At 61.8% G+C, this 15,380-nt stretch overlaps 1 protein-coding gene across 1 annotated transcript; it reads left to right on the top strand.

The window, feature by feature from the left end:
• The first annotated feature begins 4,886 nt into the window (after positions 1-4,886).
• Positions 4,887-14,460, top strand: ERFE (erythroferrone). Its single transcript, XM_068543704.1, has 8 exons — positions 4,887-5,164; positions 7,634-7,756; positions 10,194-10,296; positions 11,514-11,764; positions 11,837-11,945; positions 12,040-12,130; positions 12,870-12,948; positions 14,279-14,460. Exons 1-8 carry the CDS (start codon positions 4,994-4,996, stop codon positions 14,375-14,377), a joined length of 1,026 nt encoding a protein of 341 aa, XP_068399805.1. The 5' UTR covers positions 4,887-4,993; the 3' UTR covers positions 14,378-14,460.
• The last annotated feature ends 920 nt before the right edge of the window (positions 14,461-15,380 follow it).

Below are 15,380 nucleotides of genomic sequence, written 5' to 3'. Positions count from 1 at the left end.
CAGCACAGCCGAGCTGGGTGAAGCTCCCTTTGGTCCCCAGATGAGCCAGGGTCTGGGGATGCTTCTAGCCATTTCCACAGGATTTGGATTTTCCAGTACCTCCTAGACAAGACCATTTCATTATTGAGCATCTTCCCTGTACCAGGCAGGGACAGGGATTGCTGGAATCAGCCAGTTGACATTTATAATTAAACGGACTGGTCAAATGACAGTTCACTGTAGTCAATTTAGACCACTGCACCAGTTGGCTGGTTGACCAGGTGGCCCAGTGGAAAGTATGTGTATTGACTTGGATTCTGGTAGTGACTGAAGAACGGGGTGGTCTCAGCCACACACAGTGTAAGGATGTCCACTCCTCCAGGGCTGTGTCATTCGTCTTTGATTCCCAGCGCCCAGCACAAGCGCTGGACACTCAGGCTGAAGCGTAGCTGCCGTTGCTGTGTGTGCAGGACCAGGTACATAGGAGGACAGCCAGGCATGAAGCGGATCAACTGAAGAACGGAATGGACTGTGGTGAGACTCTTCATGGAGAAAGTAATTGTCTGTTTGGCACAAACACCCGAGGAGGCAACGTGATGTCCTCAAAGCTAATGGACTGTCCTATAGGAATTACCTTGGTCACAATCACATTTAAGAATGTGCTTCTTCTCACAATGGCAAACAGAGGCATCGAGAGCCTACCATCTTGCATTAAGCTGAGAGGTGGGCTAAGGCCTAATTTTAAAGTGAATCTCTTGAAAACATGGAAACAATTAGCAGAAAATAACCCAAGAGACCCTCTTGGTGAGAGGTGAGAAGGAATGCTTCCCCTGAGCATTAGACCTGAGGTTGCCCACGATCCCATCCAGGAAGTACATGCAGGTTCCCAGCACTTGTCCCTGTGCTTGACACGCAGCAGGAACTGAGTCAACATTCATTGAATTGAATTGAATCTGTGGGCTTCAGAGCTACTGACCTCAAGTTGCGGGGGCCGGATCTGGACGAGTTTTCATTTGGTGGCTCCGTGACCTCAGGCCAATCCCAAGACCTAGCCTCAGTTTCCTCATCTGTGCAATGGGGACAATCATGTGATTTGAGAATTACATGATGTCATGCTGGGAAGGCTCCTACGGACAGCAAAGGTTGCCCGCCTGTATACCGGGAGGCCACACAACAAGGCTCCCATTGTTTGGGGGGGCAGAGGGAGCTTTGATTCCCATGACTTCATCTGCAAAGGTCCTTCCTTTGGAGGAAGAGAGAAGAGTGGGAACAGCTTGACTGCATCAGGCCGCTGGGAAGCCAGGGCTGAGGCCGTGACATGAGGGCCCAAGAATGAGGATTAGATTTCAGCCAGGCGTGAAGGCGCGTGGGGGAGGCCACCTCGAGCCCCGCCCGCCCCCTCCTGCGGCCACTGCATCCAGTCCCTCCTCCCTGGGATCCGTTAACTCACCCTCAGATGCCACCCTCACTTCTGAGCCCACGCGCTGCTGCTGCAGTGGAAGGGGCCCCCAGGGCCATCGGAGCCTTGTTTGTGGTGGTCCTTGAGCTGCGTGATGCTTTGCTAAGCTCCCCCCTCCTCCGAGTAGAGGCTGTTTTTGGAATGCGACCCCAGAAACCTGCAGGGAGCCCCACCTGAAGGCCCCAGCCCTCTGCGCTCTCCTGCCCTGCGGCCAGGCTGCGTCATCACCTCCGGAGGGGGTTACTGGAGGCTGCACAGCACCAGAACCGATTTGATTTGGGCCCTCTGGCAGGCCTATGACATCATGAGGATTGTTCACTGTTTGGGAAAATAACTGTTTTTCACATGGCAACAGCTCCTGTCCTCAATGCTGGCCTTGTGAGGACTGGGGCTCCCTACTGTGAGTTGGAAATGATATCACAAGACTATCCTAAGGACCACATGACCCAAATCTGGTCCCTCCCTCCCCACACGTCCCCCATGTTGCCAGAAGTGACAGAGCCTGAGCCTCACCTTCCCAGGGTGCAGGTTGGGACTAAAGGTATCTGGTCCTGAGAGCAGCCTGCCTCACCTGCTGTGGACTGGATACAGGCCAGCAACCCAGAAGCGGAGTTCCCAAGCAGCCAGCCTCTGTGCTGGGGGGGATCATCACCGGCCACCTTACACCTCCCTAATGAATGGGTCCCAGACGAGGGCTCGGGGCTGACAGCTGTTGTTGTGCCCATTGTACAGAGCAGCAAACTGAGGCTCTGAGGGATGAGTGCCTAAAGGCCCTGAGGTGTGCCTCCTCCAAAGCCTCAGAGGGCCGTGTGAGGACCAGGTTTGCTGAGCAGACCCGCGGCTGGGTGTGACCTGGGCTCTGACCATGCTCTGCCATGGCATCACGGCCCAGGGCCTCTGTCTTCAGGTAGGTCTGAGGGCACCTAACCCCCGCCCCCCCATGATGTGATGTGATGACCCTCACTGCTCAGGCAGCCTGGAAGGTAAGCAGGCCTCGCTCGTGGCTCCACACAGAACCCGCCATGGACTCAGCTCCTCCTAGAGCAGGCCCTGAGGACACGTGCATTAATCCCAGCTCTCAGCCAAGGCAGCTGGGACTCCAAGGAGCTCGAGGACAGGCTGGCCACCTTCAGGTGAGGGGCAGAGCCCAGGTGGAGCCCCTTTCCCACAACATCGGGCTGCCCCCCTGGACTTCCATCCCCCCAGGAAGGAAAAGCTCGCGATGAGCCCCCTGGTTCAAGAGTGGCAGCCGCACGCATTTCCCTGGGCTTCCCTCACAGCCAGACCCCCATAGGAAACCCCACACCTAAGGGGTTCCTGTCTCAGAGAAAAGACAGAGCTGTATTTTCAATAACCTTAAAGTTCATCAGCAAGAATAGGCAGGACCCTGATGGGCAAAACATGTGGCTGTGAAGATGTGACCATGCCCAGGGGGCAAGAGGGCCCAGCCCGGCCCCGGCCCCGAGCCCAGGCTGTGAGTCCCTAGCGAGCCCTCATCTCACTGGGCTGACCAGTGAGAAGTGAATGAGGTGCTGGATGCGGACAAGCTTTTTCAGAAACATGAAGGTACCGTTCACAGAGCTGCATCCCCTGAGGACAGAAGCCCCTCTCTGCCAGCGGACTGTGGGTTTCAGCGATGAAGACACCCCACACTCGGCATCCCATGGTCCCAGATGAAGTCTCCCCCACAAAATGAAAGTGAACAAAATTTTAATACCTAACGCTGAAGCACACGCCCAGCACATACACACATGTCATTACAAAGTTCCAATGCCCGGCTTCCTAACAGATGTTCCTTGTGGGACCAGAAATGAGAAGCCACTCAAGAAATCCTGAATTCTTTGAGAAACTTCCGGCAACATCATCTACAAATTTTGGAGCAAATGGCCTTATTTGTAACAAATGGTTGCCGATGGAATAAGTTCATCTAGTTTATTGAGTATGTATTATAAAAGCCAGTATTTCTCAAATGTCTTCTTGGAGACCTGCAATTTCTATAGGAATTTCAGTTTTTTCATTCCACTGATAATTTTCCCCCCAAATTGTATAAAGATAAAGACAGAACTCCTTTGCAGTTCTAATTTGCCTTTCAGTAAGTCTCATAGAGTAAGTCTGTAGGACACACCCTGGCGGGGACACATTCTCAGGGTGGGAAGGGTATTCTTCTCTTTAAAACCCCCCAAAACTACCACCATCCCCACATGGTACAGGAAAAGAGGAGAATCACAGGGAAAAATTAACATCTAATACCAGGCTTTTTCTAAAGTATTAAGTGTTTCCTGTCCCCTGGAAACAGTGCAGGGGTGGCGGAGACCGCAGGTGATGCGGTGAGGCCCTGACTGAGGATGACCCCCAGCCCCTCCCCCAGGCCCTGGCTGCTCTTGCTGAAGTTGGTGGAGCCACCCTCTGAAACAGGACAGGGGGTAGGTCTCCCCTCTTCTCAGAAGAGGTGGAAATCATCCCTTGTGAGGGTGGCAGGCCCTTGTAAGGTGCAATCCTCAGCTGTGCCCTTCCCTTGAACCCCCTGAATAAAATGCACTGTTTACCCACCAGGTTCAGGCACCTCGGGGAGGGACACAGGAGAGCCAGCCTCGGCAGTGGGGGCAGGGTGTGGGCGGAGTGGACGGTAGGGGTGGAGAGGCGACGAGCAGGTGACAGAACAAACAGCCCAGGGAAGAGTGAAGGGAGGAGCCTGGACCCCAGGCCTGCAGGCTCTGGTCCACCTGTGCCTGCGGCGTGCCCTGCGCTGATCCTGGTGGGCTGCGGGTAATCTGGTCCCGGGTCGGATCTGCCCCACCCCCCGGCCCCCAGGTCGAGATAGGGCTCAATCCTCCCAGCCCAGGCCTCAGGGCGCCCGCTTCAGTGCAGGGCGCCTGTCCCCGGCTGTAGGTTTGCTCCGTGCCCCACGCCCCCGCCCCCGGAGGCCCCTGCAGGTGCGCCCTGCTGCGGAGGAAGAGCCCATCCCTGACGTCAGGGCGCCCCAGCCTTGGGGAGAAGGCTGCCTCGGAAGGGAGGGGCCGCCGCCTGGGAAAGGGGCTCCAAGGAGGGACCCTGACGGTCTTCGCGCTCCGATGTGCTCAATCTAACACGCAGGGCGCGGCCGGGAGAATGGGGAGGAGGCGTCTCGAGGTCCCCGCAGAAGACGCGCGGGATAGGGAGGGGAGAAGGGATGCCCCGGGTCGGGAGAAGGGGCGTCCGGGACAGAAGCAGAAGCGCGGGACAGAGCGCAGGAGGGACCGGGAGCCCCGAGTTGGGGCGGAAACGCACTCGACAGGAGGGGGCGCTCAGGCCACCGCCAGCCAGCGCTCCCCGAGCCCCCTGCCTCCCCCGTACTGCCTTCCTCGACCCCCCGCCCCCTTTCCTAACGCGTGCCCCGCCCCGCAGCCCCCGCTTCCCCCACCCCGCGGCTGCAGCGCGCGCGGGAGCCGGGAGGGGGCGCCGGCGGCGATGCGCGCTCTCCGGGCGACGCGGGGGATTCAAGCGCGTTATAAGGCGCGGAGCCGGAGGGCGAGTCCCAGACGCAGCGCTCGGAGGAGAGAGGCAACCGCCGCCCGCATGGCCCCCGCCTGCTGCCCTGCCGGAGCCCTGATGCTCGCGTACGCGGGCCTGCTGGCCGCCGCCGCGGGCCTCGGCTCCCCGGAGCCCGGCGCGCCCTCGGGCAGCCGCGCCCGCGAGGAGCCGCCGCCCGGGAACGAGCTGCCCGCGGGGTCGGCCGCCCGCCCGCAGGTAAGACGCCGCCCGACTACTCGCCCGGGCCCCAGCGCCCCAGAGACCTCCGGGCCTCAGCTTCCCCACCCGGAGCCCGCACCTCCTGAGCTCCAGGGCGACCCGGAGGCGGAGGGCGCTTGCTTCCGGGGCGGTGGGGAGCGCGGCGCCGCGAGCGGGGACCTGGGCTGGCTTGGGTGTCCTCCTTTGTAAAGTGGGCAGAAAAACGCTTAGCTTGCGGGGGAGGCCCGGGAAGTCTGGACGCCGCCCCACTGCACAGACGGGCGCTTTTGGCCGGCCTTGACCTTGGCTTTTTGGGTAGTTCTTTGGCATTGAAGCAAAGTTCTCCTAGACCGGGGGAAATGCCTTTTCTTTGGGGGCTTCTAGGTCGGGAAGTGAGTAAAGTGTAAATAACTTCATTCTCCTGAAACTGGGAAGAACGTATTTGTAAAAGTGTGAGCAAGTTACTGACCACCACCCCACCCCACTCCTGCCCCCAATCTGTTTGGTGCAAGTCTCTCTGAAAAACAAAAAGTGCCTTCCTGCCGGTTGGGGAGGGTGCAGGGGAGAAAGGGGTGGGGTGCCGGGCCCCCAGTGACGTGTGATTTCTGGCCGAGGCCGGTGATGCTTAGCCCTGCCTGCTCCTTCCTTCCCCTGCTACACAAGAGGGTGGTCAGCTTGGAGGAGGCTGGGGAATTGGGGCCTTCAGAGGGGCCCTCAGTGTGGGTGGGGCCTTTCAGACAGGGAGGTGAGGGCCGTTGGGGAAGGTGCTTTGCGTTTCTTTTTTCTGAAGATGCCTGTGGGCAGTGCAAAGGGCAGAGCCTTGCTGGGGCCTCAAGCCTGCACCTCTGCTCTCAGCATCACTCTGGGAACCGTGATGCCCCCGCTAAAGGACACCCCCATTAAAGACAGGTGCAGGTGGCAGCCAGCCCTGCCCGCTCCCTGGGAGGGGCCTCCCCGAAGCCCTCGTTCCCATCACCTCCGGCCACTTCCCGTGGACTGAAGGCAAACCCTACCCAGCCAGCCAGCCACAACCCCTGGGGGGCAGGGTTGCCAGATGTCGGGCTGTGGTGGCCGGGAAGCAGAGGGGGCTTCAGGTGCTTCCAGGCGGGGTTCTGGCCTTGGACCCTCCTTGGTTACACGGAGGCTCCTTTCTGAGCGCCCCTGGAGGCTGGAGACATCAATCGGCCAGGGCAGTTGCCAGATACCCACCCACAATGCCGCAGGCCCATCTCCCAGACCCCCAGACCAACGTGGTCCCACCTGTTTCTGTTCCCCAAACCAAACTGGGGTCTGAGTCCTTGCACAGGCTACTGGTCCGGCTGGGAGGGCCCGTGCGGCACACCGTCCAGCCCATGTAGAATCCTCCGCCACGTGTTTCCACTGAGGGCAGCATGAGGCCGTGAAGTGGGGCCACAGGTCCTGGTGTCCGTGGAGAGGAACCAGTCGGGGGGTGCCTCGCGGGGCCCAGCACCCGGGGAGATGTGGGGAAGCCCCAGGCACTCTGAGGCCTTTCCGAGGCCTCTCCGTCCCACCCAGGCTCCTCCATCACAGAAGCCCCGTCCCCGTCACAGCACACTGGCTCCGGATGGGAGGCCCCGGATCCTTGCAGAGGGGCTGCCAGACCACTGGGTCTGCCTCTGATGAAAGGGCCTGGTGGCTCCAAGATCCCAGGGTCCTTCCATCCGTCACCGGAGTCGGCGCCCGTGACCTCATCTAAGCCCTCTTGAGCCAATTTCTGTCCCAGCTGGCAGCCCTGCCTGGAGCTCAGACTGTGCGAGGCCCACTGCCCAGAGGGCCAAGGGCCTCTCCCTCCAAGGTACCTCCTGGAACTCTCCTCCATGTCAGGACTAGTCAATGTACTATGAAGGGGAATGGACATTTCTGGAACCATCACTGTCCTTGCTTAGGTCACGCGTCTCAGAAGTCCTGAGGCAGATGAGTGGTGTCACATGCCGTGCAGGCGCCTGGAGTCATGATGTCTCAGTGCTGGACACCCCCCCACCCCGGTCCCCCTAACAGCACTGGACTGTAGGCCTCAACATCCCTGAGGGCTGAAATTGGCCTCCCTGGAACTTCGGACCATCGGGCTTGGTCGGGGGGCCTGCTGGTAGTCGGGGGCCCCTGCCTGAGCACCCGTGGATGCCGGTGGCCTGATCCTCTGACTCCCAGGAAGGGGCATTCACTGCAGCTCCCGGGACGGAGGCTGGGACAGGCCTGGTGGCCCAGCAGAGCCCGACTCCCACCTGCTCTGAAGCTCTGCACCCCGTCTTCCTCCACCCATGCCCAGGGGCGTCTTCTCCCGCAAAGTCCAGGCAGTGGAGTGGCCTGTTCCCCAGGGCTCGTCGTCCGCGGGGCTGGGGGCCGGGGCTGTGCTGTCTTGGAGGGCGCGGTGGCAGGGGCCTGAGGGTGCCGGAGGCCAGTCCTGCACAGTGACCTCCTGCAAAGCGTCCAGGGGAGGCAGACCAGCTGACGGCCGCTGTGTTCCAGGAGCCCACCGTGGAGCAGGTGCACGGCATCGATCCCCGTGATGCCTGGATGCTCTTCGTTAGGCAGAGCGACAAGGGCGTCAACAGCAAGAAGGGGAGCAGAGGCAAAGCCAGGAAGCTGAAGGTGAGCACCGGAGCCCCAGCCAGCGTGTGTGTGTGTGTCCTGGGGTGTGTGTGTGTGTGTCCTAGGGGGTGTGTGTGTGTGTCCTGGGGTGTGTGTGTGTGTGTGTCCTAGGGTGTGTGTGTGTGTGTGTGTCCTGGGGTGTGTGTGTGTGTGTGTCCTGGGGTGTGTGTGTGTCCTGGGTGTGTGTGTGTGTCCTGAGGTGTGGGTGTGTCCTGGGGTGTGTGTGTGTGTCCTGGGTGTGTGTGTGTGTGTCCTGGGGTGTGTGTGTGTGTGTGTCCGTGTCCTGGGTGTGTGTGTCCTAGAGTGTGTGTGTGTGTGTGTCCTGGGGGGTGTGTGTGTGTGTGTCCTGGGGTGTGTGTGTGTGTGTCCTAGGGTGTGTGTGTGTCCTGAGGGGTGTGTGTGTGTGTCCTGGGGTGTGTGTGTGTGTGTCCTGGGTGTGTGTGTGCCCTAGGGTGTGTGTGTGTCCTAGGGTGTGTGTGTATGTGTGTCCTGGGTGTGTGTGTATGTGTGTCCTGGGTGTGTGTGTGTCCTGGGGTGTGCGTGTGTGTGTCCTAGGGTGTGTGTGTGTGTGTGTGTGTCCTAGGGTGTGTGTGTGTGTGTCCTGGGGTGTGTGTGTGTGTGTGTGTCCTGGGGTGGGTGTGTGCGTGTCCTGGGGGGTGTGTGTGTGTGTGTCCTGGGGTGGGTGTGTGTGTGTCCTGGGGTGTGTGTGTGTGTGTGTCCTAGGGTGTGTGTGTGTGTGTCCTGGGGTGTGTGTGTGTGTGTGTGTCCTGGGGTGTGTGTGTGTGTGTGTGTGTCCTAGGGGGTGTGTGTGTGTGTGTGTCCTGTGGGGGTGTGTGTGTGTGTCCTGGGTGTGTGTGTGTGTCCTGAGGTGTGTGTGTGGGTGTGTCCTGGGGTGTGTGTGTGTGTCCTGGGTGTGTGTGTGTCCTGGGGTGTGTGTGTGTGTGTGTGTGTGTGTCCTAGGGTGTGTGTGTGTGTGTGTGTGTCCTAGGGTGTGTGTGTGTGTCCTGGGTGTGTGTGTGTCCTAGAGTGTGTGTGTGTGTGTCCTAGGGTGTGTGTGTGTGTGTCCTGGGGTGTGTGTGTGTGTGTATCCTAGGCTGTGTGTGTGTCCTGGGTGTGTGTGTGTCCTGAGGGGTGTGTGTGTGTGTGTGTGTGTGTCCTGGGGTGTGTGTGTGTGTGTCCTGAGGGGTGTGTGTGTGTGTGTGTCCTGGGGTGTGTGTGTGTGTGTCCTGGGGTGTGTGTGTGTGTGTCCTAGGGTGTGTGTGTGTCCGTCCTGGGTGTGTGTGTGTCCTAGGGTGTGTGTGTGTGTGTGTGTCCTAGGGTGTGTGTGTGTGTCCTAGGGTGTGTGTGTATGTGTGTCCTGGGTGTGTGTGTGTGTGTGTGTGAGAGCCTCCACCACGGGCCTTTCCCCAAATCCCCAGTCCACTACCACCACTGGCTCCCACTGGACACCCTGAGCATTTCCAACAAGCACAGACCCTCACCCTCGGGCCAGAGGGCACAGAAGTGTCAAGCTGGGGCCTAGTGACCCTGAGTTTGGGGCCTGTTCCAACCATTTACCCTGCACCCCTAGAATGCCAGGCAGCCTCATTGGCTCCCCGCTTTCTCTTCCCTCTGCATCCTGGCACGGGAGGCCTGGGCTGGCCTGGTGGGGAAGACAGGGACCAAGCTGGAGGGGCCCACAGGTGGGCTGGGGTGACACAGTCTGGTTCCTAGTGGCTGGGGGACATGGGGGCCCAGGCAGCTGCTGGCCCCGACTCTCATTCAGCCTGGCCAGGGACCTGGCACCTGGTCCTGATGGCTGACTCTTGCCTTGAGCCCCAAAGAGGGCTGTGTCCCCTGGGGTGAGGCGCTCTGGTCACGGCTCTGCTGCCCATGCTGAGTTCGGGCCTCACCCTGCCCCAGGTCTGACCCAGTGGCCGAGTGCCGGGCTCTGAGCCTGAGGCAGCTGGGCTGCTGGGCTGTCACCATGGCTCCTCCCTGCAGGGGACTTCCTTGCTGCTGGGTGGGTCCCAGCCCAGCCCAGTGAGGGCTCCTTGAGGACCCCGGGCCCCGGTGCTGGGCCAGGCACAGGGAGGACTTGCCAACTGGTGCAGTGACTGACCTTGAGAGTCGAAAGCAGCCTGGCATGTCCCTCCCTCCCTTTCCCTCCATCAGCAAATCCAGCCCCAGGGCTGGGCTGCGGCCCTCTGCTTCCCCACTTGTGCACTTTCCTCCCCCCAGCCCTGCCCCCAGGGGCCCCACCACCCCGAGGCCCTGTGCCTGCAGCTTTCACTGCCTCCTCAGGGGAATCGGAGGCCCCGGAGGCTGACCTCCACCTCAGGGGTCAAAGCAGGAGCCCCCCCTTTGCCAGGCTCGGTGGCAAGAGCTTGCAGCGGGGGTGCCCGTGGTCCCCAGCCTGCCTGTTCAGATGGTCTTCACGGTCAAGCTTCTCTTTCAGCTCGGCCTGCCAGGTCCCCCAGGGCCCCCCGGCCCCCAGGGCCCCCCGGGCCCCATCACCCCACCTGAGGTCCTGCTGAAAGAGTTCCAGCTGCTGCTGAAAGGTAGGGAGGGGCACCCACCCCACCCCCGGTGTGAGTGGGGCTGGGGAGGGCATCATGGAGGAGCTGAGGTGGGCTAGACCTTTGTCTGTTGACCAGTATCCCAAGGAGGCTTCTGCTCTGGTGCTGGCCTGGGTCAAGGCCGTGGGTCAGGAGCTTGCGGGGGAGGTGGGAGGAGTGTGGTGAGGCGGTGGCTTCACAGAGGAAGGTGGACTTGGCTGCTCGGTGTTCAGTAGGTGCCTGGGGACCAGCATCCATGCCCCGCCTGGGAGTCTGGTGAGCCTAGCGAGGGCTGAGAGATCTAAGCCCGTGCCCCCCAAGTGGGGACTGTCAGGGAGGGTTCAGGGCCCCTTAAGCTTGCAAAGGGCTCCTCTGATCCCCGCGGTGACACCAGGGAGATCGGAGGCTCACCCCAGTAACACAGGCCCCCTTCTACCCCTTGATCACCTCTGCCCCCGCCTCTTCTCCTGACAGATCTCTGCTGCTGGCCTCAGAGCCCCATGGGAGGGCACCAGGAGGCTGCCCTCATGGGGCAAGGAGCATGGTGTCTGGGGGCAGCACAGGGAGGAGGAGGATGGGGCGGCTGAGCTGGAGGCCGCAGAGGGAGAGAGCAGAGCTGAGCGGAGCTCTAGCACCTAGGGCGATGTCCCTGCACTGTGGCCAGCTGCTGAGTCGCGGCTCACGTTACTGAGTAGTTAATTTCATGGTGAAGAGCTATTAAGTCTTTTTCCCCCTTCAATTTAATGTACTGTTCATTTAAATAGACCAGCTTCAGCGGCTGAAGAACCTCCATATTATGTGCAATAGAGCTGCAATAATTATTTATTTATACCCAGCTTCTTTTCAAAAATGACCAGTCTGGCTTAAACTATTGCATTCCCTGATACAACAAAAATGTAAACAGAGAAGCAGCAGCAGCGGGAAGGGGGAAGAAGCGGTAGGAAAGGCAGGTGAGGCAGGAGAACGAGGGTCCTGGGTGAATCAGCCCTGAGCTTCCTGGTAGCCAAAGCGTGAAAGGAAACAGGTGCAGCCGCAGGATCAGGAGGCAGTTTCCGAAGACCCGCCAGGCCCGACTGCGTGCGCCCGGCGCGCGGTTCCGGGGCAACCGGAAATGGTCCCCCGCGCTCTCAGCAGCGCCCGGGTTTGGGGAAGGGGTTCGGGCGGGACACGGAAAGGCGAGCGAGGCGGTCCCGGCGCAGCCACCGCTCGCTCTGTGCCAGGCGCGGTGCGCACACGCGAGTGCGCGGAGCCCGAGCCCCGCCCGCGCGGCCCCGCCTTGGTGCCGGCCGTCCCCGCGGAGGACGAGGAGGAGGAGGCGGCGGCGGGGGGCGCGGGCGTGCTGGCGCTGCTGGCTGCGCCCCTGGCCCCGGGCCCGCGGGCGCCGCGCGTCGAGGCCGCCTTCCACTGCCGCCTGCGCCGGGACGCGTCGGTGGAGCGGCGCGCGCTGCACGAGCTCGGCGTCTACTACGTGGTGAGTCCTGGCCGGGGCGGCCGGGGCGGGGCGGGCGCGGCGGGCCCGGGGTGACCGTCCGTGCGCCCGCAGCCCGACGCCGAGGGCGCCTTCCGCCGCGGCCCGGGCCTGAACCTGACCAGCGGCCAGTACACGGCGCCCGTCGCCGGCTTCTACGCGCTCGCCGCCACGCTGCACGTGGGTGAGGCCCGGGGCTGGGGCGGGGCCTGGGTGGGGGGCGCCCCGCCGCGCTCGGTTCCCGCCGCCCGGTGACCGCCCCCGCGCCTCCCCCGCAGCGCTGGCCGAGCAGACGAGACGGGCGCCTCCGCGCCCCCGGGACCGCCTGCGTCTGCTCATCTGCATCCAGTCCCGGTGCCAGCACCACGCGTGAGTGGGCGCGGGCGGGGCGCGCAGCTCGGGCGCCCGCTTCCTCCCTCGGGGCTTCACCCGGCTACCGTCAGGCGTTCCTCCCGCCCCGGCGCGCGCTCCGCGAACCCCGACCCGGGACGTGGGGGCCTGGCCCGCCCCCCACAGGGGACTGACTCCCATCCGGCGACCCGAGGCGCCAGCGTCGCGTCCCCAGGCCTGTCGTGACCAGTCTGTGCGGACCCTCCCCAGTCGCTCTCCCAGCCCCTCTCCGTGAACTTGTCCAACTTCCCGTCGCTTGCTGGTCCGGGAGGGCAGGGCTGCTCCTTCGGTGTCCCCAGCACCCAGAACAGCCCAGGCAGAGAGCAGGTGCTCCACAGTGGTTGCAGAAGGCATGCATGGGTGAAGTTCAAATCTTCTCACTCTGGTTTGGAAAGCCCTGCACCGATTGGCCTGAACCCAGCCTCACTGCTGCCAGCCCCGCACCTCCAGGTGCACCGGCCAGTGTCTCGCTTCCCATCAGAGCCAGGATTTGCTGCCCTGCCCTCACAGCACACCTTCAGCCCTGTGGAGACTGTTCTTACTCCTCTTGGGGGCCCCGTTCAGATGCCACCTCCGCCAGAAGCCCTGGCTAAGACTGCCGTGCTCATGGCACTTTGCTGGGTGTCGGGCGCTGCGGTGATTGTGAGCATGTTGTGGGTGAAGTTGGTGGTTCCGGGGCAGGGGTCTCAGGCCCACCCTCTTTCTGTTCTGGCCACAGCTCCCTGGAGGCTGTCATGGGGCTGGAGAGCAGCAGCGAGCTCTTCACCATCTCGGTCAACGGCGTTCTGTATCTGCAGGTGTGTGGGGCAGGCTCAGCTATGGGGGGGCCCCCAGCTGGACACAGCCTTGGGGGTGACTGGGCGGGGAGGGGTGCTGGGGGGTGCTGAGGAGCTCTGGGTGCCGTGCCCTCAGCCTCCAGGCCCGGGCGAGGGTCAGGGCGGCACGGAGCACTCCCGCTGGTCCAGGCAGAGCCAGGCCGAGGCCGGGTCTCCTTTCCCCAGACCTGGCCCTGCCCCACAGACTCCTGTCCTCCACAGACACTCTGCTTCTCAGTCTCCTGTTTTCTGACCTCCCAGGCGTCCCATATTGAGGACTGGTGCTTCCGGCCGTAACGGGCCCTTCGGAAGGGACTCAGTGGGCAAGGGGGCGGGGGGCAGTGACAGAGGTCAGCTCTTTGCCCAGGATGACATCACGACCCCCTGGCCCATCGGGACTTCGGGAAGCAGATGCAGTTATTTGCTACACAAAACCCCACGTGACAGTCTCTTTCTAGAACTGTGGGGATTTGGGCAAGTGCTTGAGAAATTGATGAAAAGATGGGATTTCCTAAAAAAGAAAAAATTTAGGTGCAGATGTGTGGAATAAAGCTCACATGTAAATAGCACTAACTAGGCCAGGCCCGTTCTGAGCACTTAACATAAATTACCCATTACTCACAGCGCTGTGAGAGAGAAAATATTATTATTCCCCTGTTTACAAATAAGGGAACTAAGGCACAGAAGCGTGAAGTTAATTTGCCCAAGCTCGCACAGCAAAGCCAGGATTGGAGGCCAGGCTGTGGCTGCAGGCGGCTATGGTTGCTGGAAGGCGTTTAGAGGTCTGGTCCCTGGCACTGCTGCGTGAACTCAGATGGCACACAGCGTGCCTGGGGTCTTAAGATGCACATGCCCAGCTTCTGCATCTCTGGGAGTTCCCAGTTCACATCTGGGGATGTGACCCTGCTGATGCCTGGACCACATTCGGAGTAGCCAGGCCGGAGTACCAGTCCCACGGTGGCTCTACCATACGGGTCAGTGGCCAGGCCCATGCGGGAAGGGGAACCCTCACACGTGCGTTTAGCACCCTTTCAGGCTTCGAGTGCAGCAGAGGGAACTGTTTGACGCTCGAGCCCCACTCTGGCCCTGAGCAGAGGCTTGCTCCCCTGCACACGCACCACAGGGAGCCTGTTGGTGCAGGGGGCTGATGGAGCTGGGGAGGAGGCACTAGACCAGGCGTCAGGGGTGCTGGGTTTGAGGGCGAGGCCTGCCGGCCCTCGCTCCTGTCCCCGGGCGGGGCGGGGTGGGCACGGTGTGTGGTCGGCGCACTTGCAGGCCGGGGGCATCCAGGCTGACTCCGACCTTCCCGCAGGCGGGGCAGTACACCTCCGTCTTCCTGGACAATGCCAGCAGCTCCTCCCTCACGGTGCGCAGTGGCTCCCACTTCAGTGCTGTCCTCCTCGGTGTATGACCGGCCACCCCGGGCCCTCCCTCTCGCCGGGCAAACGGAGCAGGAGTGCGAACAATCTCGGGGCCGTGGCGGGCTGGCGGAGGCCACACGCAGGAGGGAGCCCGCCGAACTGCCCACACTGGCCACCGCAGTTCAACCCAGAGATGCCACTACAGGCAGCCCGGGGAGGTGACACGCAAACTGGCAGTCCCCGACTGGGAGTGATTTCAGGATGCCAACTTAAGTTAAAGGGGAGACGTTTCAGCGTGCCCAGGAGCACATGCTTTGTCCCTCCCCAGCTGCAGACCTGGGCCCCTCCTGGCCCCAGTGGCCCTGGCAGCCTCAGCTTCGTTGCTGTGGCCCAGCCCCACCTTTTCCATCTTTCTTAGTGTTCTCATGGGCTGCCTGCTGGGAGTGCCAGGATGGAGGGCAAAGGCCGCCCAGCCTGCCTGGTCCCCACCTGCCCCTCTCCCAGCCATGCCTTTAGCCTGCTGTGGACCTCAGGGCCCTGCTTGGCCTGCAGGGACCACGGGGCCCAAGCCTCTCCTTGTGGCCCCTGGGCATAACAGCCTCAGGCACCAGAGACACACTGGATAAGGGCTGACGGGGGACAGTGGCAGTCTGGAGCTGTTTTCAGTTGTGACATGTGCAGGGTCACTTGCACGCTCACCCAGCCTTTCCACACAGGAGCTGCACCCTCCCCCTCCGTCGCAGACCCTCTCATGGATGAGGGCCCCTACCCCCTTGCGGCCCTGGCTCACTGCTCGGATCCACCCACCAGATGAAAGAGCTAGAACACCCTTGCAGGTCAGGGACGGCCAGGCCCTGCCTGCCCATCTGCACAGATGAAGCGGACGCTTCCCACAAGCTGACAGGCTCTCGGTGCCCAACCGCAGCCTAGCCCCGCTGGGTCCGTCCAGCTCTGGGGCTCTTGAAAGCATCTTCCCCACAGGGATGGGAATGTGGCCCCAAGCTCAGATGGGTGTCTTGGGAAGACCGGGTCCCAAGTCCTTCTGTGCTGCTG

The sequence above is a fragment of the Eschrichtius robustus genome, chromosome 5 (assembly GCF_028021215.1).
Source record: "Eschrichtius robustus isolate mEscRob2 chromosome 5, mEscRob2.pri, whole genome shotgun sequence".
Taxonomy (NCBI): Eukaryota; Metazoa; Chordata; class Mammalia; order Artiodactyla; family Eschrichtiidae; genus Eschrichtius; species Eschrichtius robustus.
Note: the sequence above shows the minus strand (reverse complement) of the source record. Positions and strands in the feature narration are given on the sequence as shown.

Excerpts from the sequence above, each read along its gene's own strand:
- ERFE (XM_068543704.1), top strand. The coding sequence starts at position 4,994 with ATGGCCCCCGCCTGCTGCCCTGCCGGAGCCCTGATGCTCGCGTACGCG. Across the intron at positions 10,297-11,513 it reads GTTCCAGCTGCTGCTGAAAG|GCGCGGTGCGCACACGCGAG; the intron begins GTAGGGAGGGGC and ends GCTCTGTGCCAG. Across the intron at positions 11,765-11,836 it reads AGCTCGGCGTCTACTACGTG|CCCGACGCCGAGGGCGCCTT; the intron begins GTGAGTCCTGGC and ends GTGCGCCCGCAG.